The 21754-nt window shown below is 47.1% G+C and overlaps 1 protein-coding gene across 1 annotated transcript in view; it reads left to right on the top strand.

The window, feature by feature from the left end:
* Fam124a (family with sequence similarity 124 member A) overlaps window positions 1-20756 on the top strand; it is a 54018-nt gene extending 33262 nt beyond the window's left edge. The window contains exon 4 of the mRNA XM_028884177.2: window positions 18274-20756. Coding sequence (XP_028740010.1) covers window positions 18274-19065 — 792 coding nt within the window. The 3' untranslated portion in view covers window positions 19066-20756. The remainder of the gene's footprint in view (window positions 1-18273) is intronic.
* The last annotated feature ends 998 nt before the right edge of the window (window positions 20757-21754 follow it).

The raw sequence follows: 21754 nt of genomic DNA, 5'->3' as shown, positions 1-21754 counted from the left end.
GGAGGTTGAGGAAAAGGGTGAAGCTGCCCCTTCTGTGGCAGGGGCTGGGCAGCTCTATATTTTGCTGAGATATCCCCTCCCCAGCAGGCCTTGGTTGAAAGCCACTCTACCCATCCACAGCTGGAGCTGGTGTACTGTGTTGGGCTGACCCAGCCTGACTTTGCTGGCTGTAGCTGGTGTACTGTGTTGGGTTGACCCAATCCATCCTCCTTGGGTATAGCTGATATATAGTGTTGGTCTGACCCAGTCTGGCTTCCCTGGCTGTAGCTAATACAATGTGTTGGGCTAACCCAGTCCAGCCTTCTTGGCTAGAGCTGATATACCTACCATGTGGGCTGAAAATCCCACATGCAAAACTTGGCATCAGACAGAAGCTGCATTTTACACTAGGGAGGGAAAACTGTCCCACTTTGAGTGGAAGGAATGGCTCTCACTTGCAGAGAAGAGACAAGGTCTCAGAGTTGCAGCTCCACATATCCTGGGGCTGTGGTCTCGCACCTATAGGTGTCTCCTCGGTATATTAGCTGCCTTTGCCATGGCTGTGACAAAATGGTGGACAAGAATGACTTGTCTCTGAGAAAAGGTTTATCCTTATAGTTCAAGGGGAGACAGTCCACCATGGTGGGGTGACAAAAGCCAGAAGCAGCTGGTGACATCGCCTCTGCAGACAGGAAGCAGAGAATGGACAGAAAGGGAAGTGCGGCTATCAAACCTCAAAACCCACCCCTAGTGACCCACGTCATCCAAAGAGGCCTTACCTCCTAAACATTTTGTAAGCTTCACCAACAGTGGCATCATCTGAGGACCTAGTGTTCCAACACATGAGCCTATCGGGGACATTTCACATTCAAAACACAGTGCTCACCACAGGTGTAGTTTAGTCTCAGATAAATGAATTCTCCCTTCTTCATGGTGTGTGGTAGGTGTTTGTTCTTAATAGCCAAAGGAGGAGTGCACTTAGTTTTCATAGACAAAACTCAGCGCTGAGCTCCATCTTTCTAGAGAACTATCTAGAGAAAGGAGGGATGGCTGGGATTAAAATATACACACTGGCCTGGCCTGGCCACTGCAGGGTAAAAGGTGGCCTCTATGGGAAAATAGCAATGTATTATATTGCCCTACAATCTGATCTCTTCATAAGAGGAAAGGAACTTCTAAGTTTTGCATGCAGACACATTAAAAAATGACTATGGGCATAGGCTTCTAACCTAGTCATCCAAATCTAGCCAGGGAAGGTCTCAGCTAGACATCAGTAAAAGCAAATATTCCTGTTGGCCTGGTCCTCGTAAGAAGCCATGTGTGCTTCCTGCCATTCAACAATGACCTTACAATATTTAAAGATATCAGAGATGACCCTTCAAAACCAAGTGTTGTTCTTTAATTTTTTTTTAAAAAAAATTATTCTTATTTTGTGTGTTTGGGTGCTTTACCTGCATGCATGTCTGTGAACCCCATGTATGAGCACCCATTGATGCCAGGAAAGACCATCAGATCTCCTGGGGCTAGAGACAGAGATAGAGATAAGAGAAGATAACCAAACAGCCCAAGAATGAAGGCAGTGTGCCCCGAGAACACCTAAGGGAGAGAGTATTTCCAATAGAGGTCATCGTCCTTTTTTCTCAGGGTATGAAAATGTCTACAGTAGAAACAACTAATGGGATACTCACTCCTGGGGAGGGAAGAGAGGACCCTCTTCCTAAAACAAATATTACTATAGTAGCTCCGCACCACAGTTTTCACTGGGCTTTCTTGGTTAAGTTCTGCTGGATGTTAAAACATCACTTTAACCATTTTTGTTATATATCTGCTACTTACACTCACTTCAAAATCCAAACCACAGTTATGGTGAATGAGTCTACATGCTACATAAAGTTATAAAGACCATAAGGTTTCCCTGGGAACTTACACAGCCTCGTGGGCTAATAAGCATGTGTATACATAATATTAATTTATTACATTATCCTCTGTGTTTGGTTTTGGCTCAGCTTTCTTTCATTAAGCTAGCGTTGCGCAGCACTATCCTCTAAGCCAGTGGTTCTCAACCCGTGGGTCACAACCTTTTGTGGGTAGCATATCAGATAACCTGCATATCAGATATTTACATTATGACTCATAACAGTAGCAAAATTACAGCTATGAAGTAGCAACAAAATAATTTTACGGTTGGGGGTCACCACAACATGAGGGACTGTATTAAAGAGTCACAGCATCAGGAAGGTTGAGAAAGCACTGTTCTGTGCCAAACCACCATCTTCTGACTCCTGCATGCAGAAGATCACCACTGCTGGACCTTTTGACTGCCGATGCTCCTTCATCAAATGAAAGTCTGGGCAGGGTCATTATCCCTCCTCAGCATCCAGCCTCTCTTCCTAGCCAGTTGTAACCTGCCCTGGTTACACATGGCCTAGTGGTTTGGGGACCAGCTAGGGTATCTAGGCTAGGGAGTGGGGACTCCACCATGCCTGTGAGGAAGCTGTCATTATGCTGGGTAAAGACTTTGGGGTGCAGCTGCTTTGGAGCCCCTCAGGCTTCTGCAGTAACTCCTCACCCAAGTTCCAGAAGTGAGCCCAATAAGCTTGTTGGTTCCCCAGGGTGAAATCAAACTCTGGTTTGTCATTGGGACTTCATGAGGAGGGTAGAGACAATGCCTAGTCTCCTGTACTCCCCAGTGGGGGAAAAAAATTCACAGCAGATGGTAAATGTGTTTGTTAATGTCACTGTGCCTTGTAGTATTAAGGGGGGAGGACAGTAAATGACTTTAGTAAAGATGGGTTTGTACATAGAGAAAACACAGGCAAGTTACAGAGGTCTGGGTAAGTTAAAGTGTGTAAAGAATGAGATTTGGAAATGATGGAGATGATATTCAAATTTCTAAAGTCAGAGTCTAATACACTGAGGTTAAACCTCTGCTTAAATCAATGGAGCCACTGATGACTGGTTCTTGTTAAAACAAAATCATCCGCACTTAATCCAGTTCAGTTGAAGATGTTTGTTTGGCCCCAGCTTCTCCGAATACTGCACAGAAGTAACAAGTATCAGACTGGACTAAGTGATCTCCTGTGTGCTCCACAACTGGAGGCTGTGCTGACGGTCACAGGAATTAAAAAGGAGGGACTCGGTGAGGTCCCAGGGGGCTATCGCACATCTCAAATGTTCTGTATCTGTGGCACTGCACCTATTCTCTTGTTCAGGAGAGCCGTGGAGACCCCAGCTGGTGAGTCTAACCGTGTCAGGTCTACAAGAAGAGGGTCAACACAGAGGAATGCTTCCTCAGTGCTTTCTGGTGAAACCATGGTCAAGCAAGGCCCTTGACTTATCTTCACGTGAAGGGAACAGCTAGCAAAGGGGAGTCCAGAGGAGCCAATGGTCCCTCCCAAACCCAAGTGACACTGAGGACCTGATCCTAAGCTGGCCTTAGCAGTAAAACACAGTGGCCATCCAGAAGCTGTGGTGCACGCCTTTGATCCATCCCAGCACTCTGGAGACAGAGGCAGGTGGATTTCATTGAGTTCAATGCCAGCCTGGTCTACATAGAGAGTTCCAGGAAAGCCAGGGGACATAGACCTTATCTCTCATAAAACAAATGGAACAGTTAGTTAATGGCCACCTTCATGGTCTTAAACATCCAGCAAAAAAATATAACCAAAGACTCAAATGATTAATGTGTTTTTTAATAGTCCAGTGGATTGCACTCCCCAGATAATAGACAACAGTCTATATAAGATGCCATTTAGACAACTATGTCTTACTAATGATTTTTCTTCTTGATAAGAGAAATGCTGCCTAGATACAATATTTCAGACCTGAGCTTAATTCCACACTGCCACCAAGAGAGATAGGCCCACTATTGTTTTTAGCCTAAAAAGACAAATGATGATTAAATGTCTTCTCTCTCTTCCTCTCTAGCAGCCATCTGGGAGGGACATCATAGTGGGACTCTAAGTATCGTAACAGCTATCAAAGTGACTAAAAACAGATTCTGACTTCATCGCTGTTGAGTCTAGCCTTGTAGATCAAGAACAGTGAGGAGCACAAGTAGATGGATGCTCGTGTGAGCACATCATGAGAGTCCAAAGGACCTTGATTTAAACATAGCCCTGGTTCTGGTTTGTCCTGAATCCCTGCTGCACTGGGTAGCTTTGTGTTAACTTGACAGAAGCTGGAATCTCCTAAAAAGAGGGAACCTCACTTGACAAAAGGCCCCCATCAAAGTAACCTGTAGGCAAGCCTATAGGGCATTTTCTTAATTAATGATTGATTTGGAAGAGCCCAGCCCACTCTGGGTGGTACTGTCACTGGGCAGGTGGTCCTGGGTGTATAAGAAAGCAGAGCAAGCCAGGAAGCAGCATTCTTCCATAGCCTCTGCTTCAGGGGCCTTTTGCCTCCTGATTCCTGCCCTGACTTCCCTTCATGGTTTGTTATGAGCTGTAAGGTAAAATAAATCCTACACACACACACACACACACACACACACACACACACACACACACACACACACACACACACAAAAAAAGAGGAAGATGCAAACGATTGAGGATATATTAATAAGGACAAAGAGAAAGTTTCCAGGGCTTGATCACTATTGAAGTCAGTTTTACAGCCTCCCAGTGTTCTTAAAAGATGGGCTCTAATCTTTCACATGAGAAAATGGGGTCAAATCAGAACAGTTTATCTTTTGGATACAGCCTCAGACTCCCACTGAAATTTTGGTGTGACTGTCTTCCTCTGTGTCTGGTGGGATGGGAGAATCCAGAAAGCTAGCCTGCTAATTGCTTTCCCTTCTACCAGATGTCCACCCTTGGCACAGTCCCATGGTGGCAGGAACAGGATTGTATGGCATGAACATGTAGAACCAGGACTTCAGGAGGATATAGAGACTGGAGGCTTGTGGCTCATGAGTCTTGCTGTAGGTCCATGGAAGCCAGAGAGGGAACCTACCTGCCTTGAAAGATGGACCATGAATGATACTGTAGGTACATGGAAACCAGACAGAAAACCTACCTGTCTTGAAAGATACTTTGAGGTCTCAGTCTCTGTTCTGTTGCTGTGAAGAGACACCATGACCAAGGCAACTCTTATAAAAGAAAGCATTGAATTGGCGGCCTGCTTACAGTTTCAGAGCTTAGTTCATTATCATCACGGTGAGGAGCATGGCGGCAGGTATGATGCTAGAGCAGTAGCTCAGAGCTATATCCTGATCCACAGGACAGTAGAGACAGAGACAGAGAAAAACGTGGGCCTGGTGTGGGCTTTTGAAAACCTCAAAGCCTCCCAGTGACACACTTCCTCTAGAAAGACCACACCTCCTAATCCTTCTAATTCTGTCAAAGAATTCTACTCCCTAGTGATTAAGCATTTAAATATAGGGTCTATGGGGCCATCCTTATTCATCCACCACAAAGGTCTAATAGTGCAACCACTTGCGAGTACTGTTGCTGACCTCTGACCTCCCCCCTTCAGTTGCCTAGCTGCCTTGCAGTCAGGCCTTTGGTACTGCACTCGAGTGGGACATTCCAAATGGCTGGATCTTCTAGGTTCAGTGCTACCTTCTCTTACATGAACCCAAGAGCACCCCATTACCAGAGGACTGCAGAGGCAATGAAGTTTCGAGAAGTATAAAATTAGTTAAGTATGTAAGTAACAGAGGAGAACCACAGGCCTGGGAGAGCTGATAAGAAGTGGTGGGAATTGGCCATGGGGGTTGCAGAGTCTGAGGAGGGTGGAATTAGATACTGATGTAAGTGCAAGGAGATGGGCCATAGAGCCAACCCCCTTACGTTGGGGAATCCCAGCTACAACAGCAGTAAAAGGGATCCTTGTCCCTCCTTGCTGGGACACCTCCCGGGCTCAGTCAGCTAGAAAGCATCCCCAAACTACTTGGAATGGAACACCAGTACTCCTGGTGAACTCTTGCCTAGTCTTAGAAAACCTTAGAATTAAGACTGAAAATACAATGGTAAATTAAACTCATAATACTGGCATTTTTATAGTAAGTTAAGAAACATTTTTGTTTGGTACTTTAACGATTTGGTGAATTTTGGAGTGTCTTAGTTAGGGTGTCTATTGCTGTGAAGGGACACCATGACCATGGGAACTCTTAATAAGGAAAACATTTAATTGGGGCTGGCTTACAGTTTCAGAGGTTTAGTCTGTTATTGTCGGGTGGGGAGCATGGCAGCGTGCAGGCAGACATGGTACTGGCGAAGGAGCTAAGGGTTCTACATCTGGATTAGCAGGCAGCAGGAAGAGAGAGAGAGACACTGGGTCTGGCTTGAGCTTCTGAAACCTCAAAGCTCCCCAATGACACACTTCCTCCAACAAGGCCACATCTTCAATAATGCCACTCCCTATGAGTCTATGGGGGCCATTTTTATTTAGACCACCACATAGAGAATTTAATCTTTAAATCAGGAACTTGTTCTGATTTTAAAATGTCATTTATAATTATCATAGGCTCTTTGCTTATCATGGTGCAAGCCCCTAGGTCCAAACCCTCAATACCACCACCACCACCACAAAAAAAAAAAAAATTAAGTTGAAGCACATGAGTTAAATTTTAGCAAATGTGTAAAATTGAAGCAATTTGGAAGATAATGGTCACTTGTTTAAATGTTTAGCTGATTAAACCTACAAGTTATTAAGTATTTGATTGTAGGTTTTATTGATAGGACTGCTGTGGGTAAGTCCAGTAAAAGACTGCTTACTTAGCATGAGTGAGGCCCTGGGTCCTATCCCAGGCATCCATCCCTAATGAAAACACAAGTCAATCCACTAAATACATAAATGCATCCAATGCATTTTTAATGTATTAGAGGAAATTAATTCAGCCTCAAAGGGCCCCTTTAAAGCAGTTCTTGCTAACATTTGCAGATTTGTTAATAGTGTAATAAGATTTGCAAATTGAACTGAAATCAACTATAAGCAAAATGGATAGCTTTGGGGGCTGGGGAGATGGCTGGGGGCTCAGAGCACTTGCTGTGCAAACATGAAGATGTGAGTTTGAATCCCCAGCACTCACATAAAAAGCCAGGCATGGCTGCATATGTCTGTATCCACAGTACTGGCAGATAGAGACCGGTGGATTCCTAGAGCTTGCTTGCCAGCCAGCCTAGCACAAAGGGCAAGCAAGCTTCTGGTTATTGCGAGGCCCTGTCTCAATAGAGGAGGATAAAGAAAGGCAGGCAGAGCCCTGCTCTGACCTCCACATGTGGGTACAACAAGCACATAGATCCCCCACCCACCCACCCAATAAAAACTGAGTTCTAATTAACTCCATGTCATTATCATTATTATCTTGTGGTGCTAGAGAATGAACACATGGCTTCATGCTCACTAGGCAAATGTCCTACCACTGAGCTATATTCCTTGCCCTAAATACTCAGCTTTAGAAGTAGCTTTTGGGGGCTAGCAAGATGATTTAGCAGATGTGGTGGTTTGGAATGGCCCCCACAGAATCATGTGTTTGAATGCTTGGCCCATAGAGCATGGCACTATCAGGAGGTGTGGCCTTGTTGGGGGAGGTGTGGCTTTGTTGGGGGAGGTGTGTCACTAGTGGGGTGGGCTTTAAGGTCTGAGAAGCTCCAGCCAGTTCACTTCTGCTGCCTGGGGATCAAGATATAAAACTCTCAGCTCCCTCTCCAGCACCATGTCTGCCTACATGCTGCCATATTTTCCACCAAGATGATAAGGGACTAAACCTCTGAAAATGTAAGCCAGCCGCAGTTAAATGTTTTCTTAGTTGCCGTGGTCATGGTGTCTCTTCACAGCAATAAAAACCCTAAGACAGCAGATAAAGGCACTTGCTACCAAGCATGATGACCTTGGGACCCACATAGTAAAGAGAAGTTGTCCACTGTTCACACATGCACTGTGGCACATGTACACACACACACACACACAATGTAATTAGAAGGAGCTTTGGGTGGTGTTTCTTTTTTTGTTTGTTTGTTTTTGGTGTGTGTGTGTGTGTGTGTGTGTGTGTGTGAGAGAGAGAGAGAGAGAGAGAGAGAGAGAGAGAGAGAGAGAGAGAGAGAGAGAGAGAGAGGGAGAGAGAAAGCAGATCAAGAGCACTTGCATTGATGCTCTAGAATCTGAACTGATCTGAAATCAGTCTTCACTCTGGAAAATGAAAGATAAATTTAATTCCAGTTAGGACAGGTCCAGGTAGAACCAAGGTTTGTCCCAGCCCTATAGAAGTTCTAAGGACCTGATTACTAAGCCAGGAGAGTTAAGAATCAGTGAACAGCTCTGGGATCCTAGTCTAACTCACTGTGTTCCTGAAGTAAGCCTGCTGTAGGATGGGGATCTGCCCCACCCCCTTGAAGGCCATCTGTGACTCCAGGATTGTCCCAATTTCACTCAGAGACCCCAGGCCCAGATTTGTCCTCCAGCCTTTGTCCCTAGGAGATAAAAATGGCTGATGTGTCTTCAGACAAATGCCAACTCACCCAATGTCAGATCATTGCGACACTGAAAATACATTTATCATTTATGCCATACAAAGCTGCTTGCATTTTACCTTGTCCTTGGTAAGATATCCTTTTTGATATACCATCTTTTTTGAATATTGCTGTGGGATGGTCTGTATGTCAAATTACTCTGATTGGTCAATAAATAAAACACTGATTGGCCAGTGGCTGGGCAGGAAGTATAGGCGGGACTAACAGAGAGGAGAAAAGAAAGAACAGGAAGGCAGAAGGAGTCACTGCCAGCTGCAGCCATGACGAGCAGCATGTGAAGACGCCGGTAAGCCACGAGCCATGTAGCAAGGTATAGATTTATGGAAATGGATTAATTTAAGCTATAAGAACAGTTAGCAAAAAGCCTGCCAAGGCCATACAGTTTGTAAGCAATATAAGTCTCTGTGTTTACTTGGTTAGGTCTGAGTGGCTGTGGGACTGGCAGGAGACAATGATTTGTCCTGACTGGGCAAGGCAGGAAAACTCTAGCTACAGAATATCAAGTTCTTCCCATCTCTAGGCCCTTCTGTTTCTGCACCTGCTTCTTAAATAATGAGCACTTCAGGGATGAGGTTTTCAAGTTGTTATTATTTAATATTTTCATTTAGTTTATCACCCAGAAAAGCCCACACAGATTTCTGGCCAGGAGAGAGCACCTTAGGGTGGATGGGAGTTCCTGAAACACTCCTAGGGCACCTCATATAAACACAGGAAACTTTGGGGTGCCAACCCCAATTCTGTGAAGTAGAGACACTGGCATTAGACCAAGCTCAGTAGTCAACACTATCTCCCAGTAGGTTTATGAGGAAAATTAGATCTGTCTTTACTCTTCAGTCTCTCCAATAGCCATGACTACCTGTGCTCTGAAGAAGGCCCCTGGAGCTTTTGTGCAGCTTGGGCTGTGAGAACTCTGGGAGAGTTCTTTGTTCTGTGAGAGTCAGTCGATCTCCTCTGATGTAAGCAGTCTTGGTGTTCTGGGCATTCAAGTTACAAATGTATTCAGTAGCTCTCTGTTTTAAGTGAATGAAAAGATGAGCTCACAAGAGCGAACTTCTAAAGCTGTAGAAATGGTTGGAACTGATGAGGTTCAAGGCAAACAAGCAAGTTTTGTTGTAAAAACAGATTTGTAGATAAGAACAAGGTAAAAGGTTATGGAGAAGGAGATGTGGCAGTGAAATTCCCATTGCCGTATTCTTCCCCAGACAGGTGAACTAAGAAGACAAGTTCACTGTAACTTAGTCAAAATACTTGTGTAAAAATGGAGGAGCGCATGCTAAGTGAACTGCCATAGCTGGAGACTAGACAAGGAGGAAAACCGTGGTCCCCTCCCCATAGCGCTCTGGGTCTCGTGTTCCAGAGCCAACTTTTGGGGCTGTCAAGTTGCAAACACTTACTTCATGTAGATCAGCAAAAAGTGTTCTTACGGTTCTAGAAAGAGTCATGTGTCGTCACGAAAACACATAGCCACTCAAGCCAGCCATTTCAGTGGCCATAGAAACGGCTATGGAACCTTGAAAAAGAAAAGCAAAAGCTGAGGCATGAGGAGCCATTAGAAAGTCAAAGAAGTCACAGCTCTGGCTGGACATTAAAGTCACCTGAGGAGCTTCATACGCCCTGCCTGCCGCCCCCACCCCACCCCAGAGGCTGTTTCTGCTGCCACAGATTTGGATTTTTTTTTTTTTTGATATATTTTTTAAAGCCTCCCAAATGCACTCAGGATTGTGAAGTGCTGACCCGTGCCACAGGATTAAATTCAACTATTCTGTTCCTCCTGGCATATGTTGGTGACAACTTCAGTCTTGAGACATTTTCTCCAGTATCATTTCTGGCAAAAACATGTAGCCATTTGTCCAAATGGCGCTGTGGATTGCCCAAGTTTAAGGTGCCAGGAGTTTACCAGCTGTTGTCTAAGCCGTGATATAAGCCCGGCCAAGGCCAGTGGAGGTTTGGGAGATGTTTGGCGGGCCGCTTCATTAGTATTCCTTTTCCGCTGTGGTCAGCCGGCCCCGTCTTCCAGTAATGCTGCCTTTGAATTCTAATGGCCTATTTCTAATCTATGGAAGATGGTAGAGATTCAGTTATTCATGAATGAATGCTTTCAAGTCCAGGAAAAAAAAAAACCCACCACAATAACAACAAAACAACACAAAGCTTCCCCATGGTTGACGCTTTCTCCATCAGACTAGCCTCTTCCCTCCTCGAGGCAGACTGGGTGGTCCAGTTGAACAGAACCAGCCCTCCTCCCACCCATATGAGGAGCTGCAGGCATGCGAGTGGGCAGCAGGGCATGCCGCCTTCCTGTCCTTGCTGACTGCCTGTTGTCTTTGCCACTATGAGCCATGAAATGGCCAAGAGCCAGTGCTCTAGCCTGGTGTTGCCATGGCTTTAAGAGGGGTCAGAGGAAGATGACCAATGGCCAAGAGCCAGTGCCCCAGGCTGGTGTTGCCATGGCTTTAAGGAGGGATCAGAGGAAGATGACCAATGGCCAAGAGCTAATGCCCCAGGCTGGTGTTGCCATGGCTTTAAGGAGGGGTCAGAGGAAGATGACCAATGGCCAAGAGCCAATGCCCCAGGCTGGTGTTGCCATGGCTTTAAGGAGGGGTCAGAGGAAGATGGCCAAACTGAAAGAGACAGGCAGACAGTAATCCTAATTCATGCTTAGGTGAGAGGTTGATAAAATTAGAGCATTGATTTTACAGTCTATAGGAAAAGCAATTGGCCAAAGTCAACAAGCTAAAGGCCGTAGGCTAAATATGGCCCGCTATCTGTTTTTGTAAGTAAATTTTTATTAGAATACACAAACAAGAATGGAACCTCCATAGTGTCAGTTGTTTAATAATCAAGTTTTATTGTTGCATATACACACAAAGCAGCTGAAATAACTAAACTGCTGTTTTTGTAAATTTGTATTCACACACACACACACACACACACACACACGGACTGACAAGGGGTCAGGGGGCAGAGGCTCATTCTTTGGAAATGTGGACCTGCCACACTAGGCCTGAAAACACAGCACAGGGGTAAGGGTGGGAATGCACTCTGAGCCTAGAAGGGCAAGGGGCTGTTTTACATGCCACTCCTGGACTCACTGTGATCCCACAAACCCTATCTCCCCTGACAGACTTCGAGACATGAGTGGCAGGGATCCTTATACTGGTGCTGGCGGGAGAGTGAAGAACGCCCCAGGGACAATTGAAAGACTGGTTGCTCTCCATATGTACATTTGTGACGAGTGTGTGTGTGTGTGTGTGTGCGTGCGTGCGTGCGTGCGTGCGTGCGTGTTGATGATGATGATGATGATGATGATGATGATGATGATGATGAAGATGGCGGCTCCCAGCACTCCTAGGAGCTCTCTCCCTCCCTCCTCGGTGTCCCCCAGACCCCCCCCTTGCTCCATTTTCCCAGTGGTGCCAACTGTTGTTACCCAAAGCAGGTTCCCGAGGCACTTTGCAGATGTTTCTCACATGGAACAGTTGTTCTCTACCATTAGCTGTAGCTGCTGTCTTAGTTTAATACCAGAATCCTTGGGACTTTTTCCTATCAAAACCAAATGACAAGGCCAGGCACGGGGGTGGTGCACGCCTTTAATCCCAGCGCTCAGGAGGCAGAGCCAGGCGGATCTCTGATTTTGAGCCCAGCCTGGTCTACAGAGCTCGTTCCAGGACAGCCAGGATTACACAGAAAAACCCTGTCTCAATAAATCAAACCAAAACAAAAAACCAAGTAACTATTTCATGATATATTTTAACATACACATAAAGCACTTAAAGTGACCTCGACAAGAGTTTTAGAAGCAAGTTCCTGCGCACGCTTTGCAGGTACGGCAGGGGTGAGGGTCGGAAGACAACTTTCAGGACTCAGTTGCCTCTTTTTACTAGAGGTTCTGGGGATCAGACCTAGGCTTCATGCTTGCATAGCAAACACTAAGAGTCACCTCAGCTGCACCCACAACTCATTCTTAAAATAGCACAACAGCAGCAGCATTAAAAAAAAAAAAAACATGTAAATGTCTTTATTAAAAATAAAAGTGTTTAAAAATAAATGAAAGTGTTGAATCATAAAAACAATCAAAGAATAAAACCACAAGTTCCAGGTGGGTTGGTAATATCTGTGATGCTTATGTTTTCTTTAAAGTATTAAGTCCACAATATGTCCAAAGGACAGGCACTTCACACACAGAGTCATCTGCATGGTCAGTGGGCATGGAAAGGTGCCCTTGAAGTCAGGCATGGTGGTCCAAGTCTGTAATTCCAACCCTTGGGGCCGCAGCAGAAGGATCCTGAATTTGAGCTAGCCTGGGCTAGATAGGGAGACCCTGGAGACAGAAGTGGCGTGGTCATTAGAGAAATACAAATTAGTATAAAGATGAAGCACTATTGCCCACCAGAAGGACTAAAACTAAATACAATGATAATACCAGATCTTGGTGAATGTGAAGTAATTGAAATACATTTAAATTCCTGGCAGAATTATACATTTTTTACCATCAATTCTGGAGTGTTTAAAAGTACCTATTAACACTAAAAATATGCATATCTGGTGTCTAGAAATCCTGTTCCTGTTAATGTGCCCAAGAGACTGAATACTTCTTACTGCGCAGAAGAGAGGTGGCCGATGTTTTCTCAGCATCCTGTCGCACTTTGCCTCAGAGGAAGGGCAGGTGTCTAAGCAGAGATAGATAGCAGTGTTCGTGAAGACGTGAATGAAGCTTTGGTGTTTCAGAATAGAACTGGACGGTCCCGATGGCCAGAGCGCACAGGATGGGATTTCAGAAAGCACAGCTGACAGGAAGGAAGAGTCTTACGGCGCTAGCTTGCTAAGGAGGGTGTTAGCCTAGGGCCGCACCCAGGGGTTGCTCTTAGGAATCACTCAGCTTTGGGGAGGCGCCAGAGTGAAGACATAGTCTGTCAGGAGTTCAGCTGGGGTGAATCATCTTCACTTGGATGACATTTTACCAAAGCTGGGGAGGGAGTACATGCCTCTCTCTAGACCTGAGTCATGCCGCCCGCCATTCTGAGGAGTAAAACTAGCACATTGCTCTAATCAATGGGCTTACAGGAGTCCTCACAGTTCCATAGTGGTGGAGAGGAAAGGGGGGTAGGAAATGACACTCCAGATAAATCGGCTTCAACTCCTAACTTTTTTCTTTTTAACTTATTTTATGTGCACGGATGTTTTACCTGCATGTAAGTCTGTGTGCCACATGAGTGCCTAGGACCACAGAGACCAGACGAGGGCGTCGGATCCTCTGGATCTGGACTTACAGACCGTTGTGAGCTGCCGTGTAGGTGTTGGGAGTCAAATGTGGGTCCTCTAGAAGAGCAGCCTGTGCTCTTCACTCTGAGTCATCTCCCCAGCCCCCCGAAAGTACCGAGTATTCACACAGCCAGTCATCTGCTTCACAGTCTTCCAGCCTCCTGCCTCAAAATGTCAGGGGTCACAGATTGTACCTGGCTGTCTCCACCTAAGTTGACCTTGTCCTTCTCCTCTGACTCCGCCTTTTCCTCCTGACCATTCCAAAGGGGACATAGGCTTTGGCCATCGATGGTATCCTTAGAAAGAATATGGACGCCTCCTAGAGGAAGGTGAGCGGAGAGCAAAGCCCACCTTCTTATGGGGAGCCCCTGCTGTACAGGAAAGCCCTGGGTTCCCATGACTCGGTTACCCAGTTTCCTTGAGGTGCCCCTCATGGTTATTAATCCTTGAGTTTAAAGGTCTGTCTCTGACTTATTAGACAGCAGACAGTGCTGTGCAGGCCATGGTTTTGCCAAGGTCAGAGCAAGAGAGGATGGCCTTATTCAGAGAGAGGAGGCGGAAGCAGGGCTTCCTGACCTTGAACAAGCTGGGAGACACTCCAGGCCCCTGGAAGGGGGACCCAGTCACCTCTACGAGCATTTACAGAAGGAATGCTTCTACCACATGACAGGGAATGAGCCTCGTAAGAGCCTTTGAGAAAGGTGCTTCGGCTCAGGAGACGGTTTCACCTCACCAGAAAACTGCCTCTGCTGCGGTCTCAGGACCAGCTCATAGCTGGATTCCAATTTCCTGGTGACAGGAGAAGCGCGGCCAGGTCTCCCTGGCTGCTTGCCCTCGGCAGATAATTTATGCATGCTGCTCTGCTCTGTGAGAGAGTTCCTTAAATAGTGAGGAAAGGAGCTTGTGAATTCCAGTGGGGGCATCCGGCCCACACTGTGCCCAAGAGAAGGGAGGGTGGCCGCCTTCACACCGGCTCCGCTTCACTGCCGGGGCTCACCGGGGCACCCCTGAGAGCTGGCAACCAAACACTGAAGGCCCAAGCTTCACTCTGGTAAATCCCATGAGGGCAGAGTTTCTGAATTCACTCTCAGCCCCTGTTGTTCCTAGTCAAGTAGACAAGAGAGGCAGGAAACAGAGCCAGCCCCGGGGGAAACACGGCAGAGAGGCTCCATCCTTGGCACGGGTGAGCTGTCTTTAGTCAGATGAGATCCTGCTGGCTAAAGCTGGAGAACGGCCCCAACCTGCAGCCAGGGAGATGCACCGTGTTCCTCAGCACTGCCTCTAAGATGGTGGTGTAGGAGAGGCTCCACAGCCTCCTTCCCCCCAGGATGCCCACGGTTGTCCTTAGCACTGTGCCAGCCTGAGTTTCACACGCCCAGCAGGCACCGCCACTGTACATGTTGTACCCCCCAGCCAAACAGAGTGGCTGCCAGCTTTCTTCAGAGCAGCAGGATGTGGTGTTTCTCTGGCCTCCTGCCCTCATGGCGTCGTAGAAACTAGAGAGAACACATGTGGGCTTGTGGAAAGCATGAACTCCTCTGCTAAGTCCCACAGCCCACCTGCCTGCCATGCTGGACTTTGAGCCAAATTTAATTCCATCGTGCTCCTTGAGAGTGACAGATTTGTATGTCCCTTAGCGGTCACTTGACTGGGAACCTTGATCTTCAGCATGCCCCGAAGCTGTGCCCACTGGCTTCCCTTTTCAAGTCGATCCAGACTGCATGCTCCCTCACTAAGAACCGGAGAGGTGCTGAAGCTGTGGATGCACTGTCGCTCATGCTTGTCAATAATCAAGCAACACTCAGGTGCCCCAAGGAACTGTGTCTTTCCAGACTCTGAAGAAGTCGCCATCCTTCAGGGCTTTCTTCCCCCAACAAGCTCATCCTGTTTTCTCCCTTACCCAGCCAAGCTTAAATGATGGTGAAAATTGGTTTGTCTCACAACAGCTAACCAGTCTCCGGTGCACTTGGGCCTTGCATAATATCCTTTAAGCATTCATAATTTAGGCTCTGAGAAAAATATTGTATTGAATGTGTGGTGTACATATGTGTTTTTGTGTGGGTGCACATGTGCACATTCATGTAGAGGCCATGGGTCAACACTATGTGCCTTTCACAAACTCTATCCACCTTTTTTTTTTTTTTTTCTGAGATAAGGTCTCTCACTGAACCTGAGGCTTACCATTTCAGCTAGGCTGACTAGCCATTAAGCTCCAGGCATCTACCCATCTCCCTCCTCAGCCCTGGGATGGCAGACTCGTGTTTGTCTTTTTTCCATGGCTGCCAAGGATCCAAACTCAGGTCCCCACAATTATGCAGCAAGCACTTTGGCACCTGAACCATCTCTGCAGCCCTGCAGAAGTCGTCTTGCCGCTGATTGACTTTAGTTCCTGAAGCTACACGTAATAAAAACAGCTTTGGGATGCCACTGTGACATGCAGGGCCCTGGAGATGGATGGAATAGGGTCAGCAAGTCATGGGGACAAAAGCCAAACAGGCTGCAGACTGAGCAATACAGAGAGAGACACCAAGGCAAACCATCCCAGGAGAGTCTGCTCTGAGTCCATGGCTGAGGACAGACTGTGTGTATCGTGCAGGTGGAGCTTAGGTATCCCCAAAACATAAGAACTGGAGCATCATGGCAGTGGCTTCTGAATGGGCTCCCTGCCTCCATCCAACTCCCTTCCTTCCTACACACCACCATCCTGCCAGGAAGACACCTACTTTTGACATGCCATGTCCTGTATTGTGTGTGATTCGGAACCCACCTCCACTGAAGTCTGCTCTGCCCCACTGGGAAGATGCATTCTCTCCCAGTACCCCTAGGGGCCAACCATCCCATCCTCTAGTCTCCTGTTTATTCTGCCTTCTATCATTTCAATGTTTAAAAAGTAAATTCCTGTGGTCAAACCAGAGTCGTTTCCATTGTAGCTGCCCCTCCTTTGCCCATGAGAAGTACTCAATGGATACATATTCTACTGAACAATGGCTCCTAGGTGGCTTGTGGAGACCAGGTTCCTCATTACTGGGGAAGGTGGGAATGTCTGTTATGAAGATGAGTGCTGCAGCCTGCTAGAAGGAAATGCCCACCTCTTCTAGCTACCAAAGAAGATGACAGACGGGTCTGGGGGCAGCCACAGGCACCAGAAGTAAAACCCTGGCAGAAACTTTGTTATCTAGGGGATTCATAAATCAGGTGCACCTTTCCTAAATAAATCCAGACCCACTGTCCTCAAACCTATTGTTTAATTGAAACTTCGCATTATAATCTTGGTTCTGGGCCAGAGGAATCATTGGAGAGAAGCAGAGCGGGTGAAGTGTGTATGACCAAAGGGCCCGGTTTCACGCAGAGGGTACCAGGTCCTGGTGAACTACTAAGCTGAGCGGGGCTGGTGGGTGAAACATGAGCAGAGTGAGGAGATGAAGGGCGAAACCGTCTTCCCTATCAAGCGTCCTCACGATTCATCAGGAAGCAACCATTCCCCTTCTTGTACCTAATTCCTGAAAGGTAAAATGTAGAAAGGAACCTGTAGTTCCTATGAGCATGTAAATAAATGCTGACCCCCACCCCCCACCCCCACCCCCTCGCCCCAACACCTTCTCTTTGGTGGAAAGCATACTGCCCATACTAGATTGTGTCTTGGTGTTAAGAAACTACTTTCTCTGAATAGAAACAGTCCCTCTTGGAAGGAGCTGCAGGAAGTTGAGTGTCTCAGGACACTGAGAAAGTTAAGAGTCACAAGGCCCTTTCCAAGATGATAAAAACAGTAAAGAGTTGCTGGGGAGAGACTCTCTTCCATGGAGCTGCCTTCGAGTTGGGTAGGGATAGCAAAGGCTACAGCTTTCGAGAGTCATCCATCACTCATGCTAGGCCGGGCTTTTGTGGTGATACAGCTACTACGGAGTGGCTACTGTAAGTAACCTAGTGGACTCATTGGCCCACCAAGCTGGACTTAATGTATCATCAGTACCCTATCTGGTCAAATAGATGTTTGCTCATGTCTCTCCAGGAAGAGTCACAAGACACCTGGGAAACCATACATGCTGGCATCTGGTCCCATGCTGATGTGATCTCAAATTGTTCAAGCATATCTCGATCTAGGGGTGAGGGGGATACGACTGGTTCCTCATTGTGACAGGAAATCACATTGCTTAAAGTCAACAAGTAAATGTACGAACAGACAAGTCCAAGGAATGAGAAGCCCTTAGAAATGTGAGAGAGTGTGGGCGGCATTTAGTCCTCCCTCAGCTAAAGCCTTGCTGTGTGCACCAAGCTGGAGAGCAGAAACAGAGGTAGCAGAGCTTTGGGGAGTGCGGGGAGACGTCTAAGGATTCTCATCTCCATTTGTTGGCTCCTCTGCGCCCTCTTTCCTTGGTACATTCACATGTGGACTTTACACAGTACGATTCCCTGTCACAAGGAGGAGCCAGATGTATTTCTCAGTCTTGGAGACAGAGAGTTAGAAGTTTCCAGTGAATGGCAATATGTTTCGTGCTGCATTTAACAGTGAGCCCCAGTGTCTCCTCTGACTAATGGAGCCCTCTCTCCACAGGCACAGAGGACACACAAGAAGGTCCCCAGGGGCAGCAGAGCACACCGCTCCTCTGAGAAGAGGCCTCATCCCACACCTTCGCCAACCATCGACATTGTAAGCACAGCACAGAGCATCAGCCAGACAGCCCTGCAGAACAGCCCATCCCTGGGGTCTAGCCCGGTGGCCCTGCTTCCCGGGAACAAGCAGGAGTGTACCCCACAGTCAAGCACCTCCAACCCTGCCTGGTCTTTCCAGAGGAGCAAGTCTTTGTTTTGTTTGCCCAGTGGAGGCCCCTCCCCAACTGAACCACAGCCACCACTGACTGGTTCCCAGAGACACAGTGCATCTGAGTGGAGACCCGGCCACCTCCTGTCCATTGATGACTTAGAGGGGGCCCAGGAGACAGATGTGGACACGGGCCTGCGGCTGTCCTCTTCAGACCTGTCTGTGGTCTCTGCGTATTCTGCACCCAGTAGGTTTTGCAACACAGTGGAGTCATCCCTCCCCTCCAAGAGATGTAGCAGCCACTGGCCAGCACACAAGAGTCCCAAGGAAGGACCACTGCCTGTGGCCAGTGAGGTGAGCCCAGATACCTCCTGGGATCCCCATCCTTTCCTCACCAAAGGGTCTCCCAGCCCCGCAGAAATAACTGCTACTGCTCTCTCAGCTTCTGGTGTCTCCTTGCCCACAGAGTCATCCTCACAGCTCCCTTGTCAGGACTCCCAAGCCACACAGGGTGGCCAAGATGTGCGCCTGCTCCCAGCAACAGCTGGTCCCGAGGACAATGACATGGAGGAGTTCTACATCTGAGCATGCCGTGGTTTTCAGCCAGACTCAGTCACAGAAACTTGGGTACCACTGCCTCCTGCTCTTTGTTCACAGGGTGACCTTGGACCCATTTGCCTGCTCTGACAAGAACTTAATTATCTATCTTGGGAGATGGTTAACATGTTTGCCATGTCATCTACCCTTAACTGATAGGTGACATATTTCTAAAGGCTCAGAAAAAAAAAGAACCTGACGTTTCTATGGAAATAAATTTTCAACACATTTAAGTCATAAAATCTATTTAATCTATTTTTGAATGCTCAATTATACAATTTAATGTTTCATGTAATTATTTGAAATTTTTAAAAAAACGTAGTCAGCCAGAGCTGATGTAACAGTTGCTCATACTATGAAAGTAATATAACTAAAGCCAAAATGTTGAACGGGAAAAGGACACCAAGTGACTCCTCTCAGAGCTCAGTGTGCAATAATACAGAACGCATGCCTTCCTGGTTCCCCACAGACAGTCCCACAGGGACCAGAGACCCTGGAATCCTGAAGTCCTGCTCCCAGGGGGATGTGCTGGCTTCGTAGGACAGCTGCCAACCTGTGTCAGACAGCAGAATGCCTTGCTTTGAAGCCATTCAGCGCTTGAAAAATCTGAGTTTACACACAACTGCCGAGTAAACCTTATAAGGGTTTAGCATGAGTAACCAATGCCTTGCACACTTACAAAATAATCTGAGTTATGAAACGTAGTTTTGCACACTCTTCCACAGCCGGTCCATGGGAGCAAGCAAGCCTGTAGACCGTCCCCTCTGGACTGGTTTGTGTAAGAGGACTCATTGCCTGCAGCTGCAAGTAGCAGGTTATGAAGTGTGATAGGGAAATGGGTGTGAGATTCTCTGACTTAAAAAGCACAGTCTAAGGCTGCATGCATCTCTCCATAAATGACCAGAGCCCTCTTTTGTAGCACTGTCTCCAGTAAACAGTTCAAATGTTTGGAAGGGTTTGGCTGGCCTTTGGATTGTACGCGTGAGCACGTGCCCCACTCCCCGAAGCAGGAAGTAACTGCACAGTGCTGCCCCGCCCAGCCAACCTCCGGTGCACAGAGCCTTAGGGAAAGTGGGTGCCGCAGCCACACCCGCTTTCCCCATCCCACACTCTTGTCCGTTGCTGCCCCTGTGTGAATGGTGGTTAGACCTCCTGGTGAGGCTATCTCTACAACCCAACCTCACCAATGCCAAGTCCTGGCATTGGTGGCAATGCCAAACTGTCCCTACATTCTGTTTATCCTTGGGAAAGAAAAGCATGGTTGTGCCCTGTTCCCTGCCCCAGCGTGGTGCTTCTTGCCTAAATGACTCATAGCCGAGTTTTCTCCTCTCTGGAAGGACCTTCACCAGCAGCTCAGACACTCTCCAGCAGGGCCTTTGGGCTCCCTTATCATCCATCACCATGGGTCAGCCTCGGCTTCACCATCCTCACATGGAGAGCCTGGGACTCCGCCTGGCCTCAAACACTTTGGACTTCCTAGGACTCTGATTTCTGCTCCAATGTAAATAAATAAAAAACATGGTCTCTTCTAATTCTGGACCAGGAGTAAGCCAACTTCTGGTCTGAAAAGGGCTAGATGATAAATACTTTAAACTGTGTCAATCATGTTTTAAACTTTATCCACATCTGTTGCTATTGCTTCTACTGTAGCATGAAAAATAAAATATATATGAATGAGAGTGGCTGAACTGCAATCAAACTTCATTTCTAAGAACAGGTTATGGCCAGTATTGGCTTAAGCAGCAGCTGGGGGAGCCTTCAAGATAGATGGCTGTGAAAGGTGGATTCGAGATGCCAGGGGACCATCAGCTTAGATTTCTCCAAGCCGACACTGCGGCTGCTGGTGTGTGTGATACCAAGAAACTTGGCTTCTCCGATCAAGCCAGTGACTACAGAGCCACAGGCTCAGAATGCAAAGGGATGCTCCCTGCAATGCTGGTTCCCAGTAAGCCCCTGCAGCCCAGCTCCAGGTCGATAGCTGATGTCCATAAACAGCATGCTAGCACCAGAGATGAGGAAAAATGACTTTGGAGTCATGGCAAGCCTCCAGAGACAGGAAGCCAGTGCATCACAGCAGATGTCAGCGAGGCAGAAGTGAGTGCCCTACATCCCTGTAATGGCTTCTGTCTTTGTTCTCCACAGTACACGTTTTAGTATACTTGCCCCATGAAGATTGCTTTGGAGCCCAACTCCATTATCAGCATTTCTACCCTTCCTCTGTGAAATGTCCCCCCACAATTCTGTCTACTAAACTGAGTGACCCCAAAAAGATGTCAGAGCTACCACATAGAAGAAAGGCCTGTGAATGCCACCCTTCTGCTTCAGACCATGCCCAGCTCCCCTGGGTTGGCATGGGGATGGAGGGGTCTATGGAGGGTCACAGGCGCAGTTCCATTCTGTAAAACCTTGGCTTAGGGCTGTGCTAATTATTACATTCCTCCTGATGCCCATGAGTGATCCTGATTCTTCAGGCTGTACCCCATGATACTGGAATCCAATAGATGACAGATTTGTTCAACTGAAAAATACTGAGACAATCACATAAGCTATGTCTCTTCTAAATTAGGCTCAATGATGTAGGGAGTATCCACTTTATCCCTTGCTTTATCTTGTCTAGTGAAACCAATCTCTTATATCCTTGACCTTAAACCACCCCATCATCCCCCAGCAAAGGCTG

This window comes from Peromyscus leucopus, chromosome 9 (assembly GCF_004664715.2).
Source record: "Peromyscus leucopus breed LL Stock chromosome 9, UCI_PerLeu_2.1, whole genome shotgun sequence".
Classification (NCBI taxonomy): domain Eukaryota; kingdom Metazoa; phylum Chordata; class Mammalia; order Rodentia; family Cricetidae; genus Peromyscus; species Peromyscus leucopus.
The sequence above is the reverse complement of the archived record's forward strand: the minus strand, read 5'-3'. Positions and strand labels throughout refer to the sequence as shown.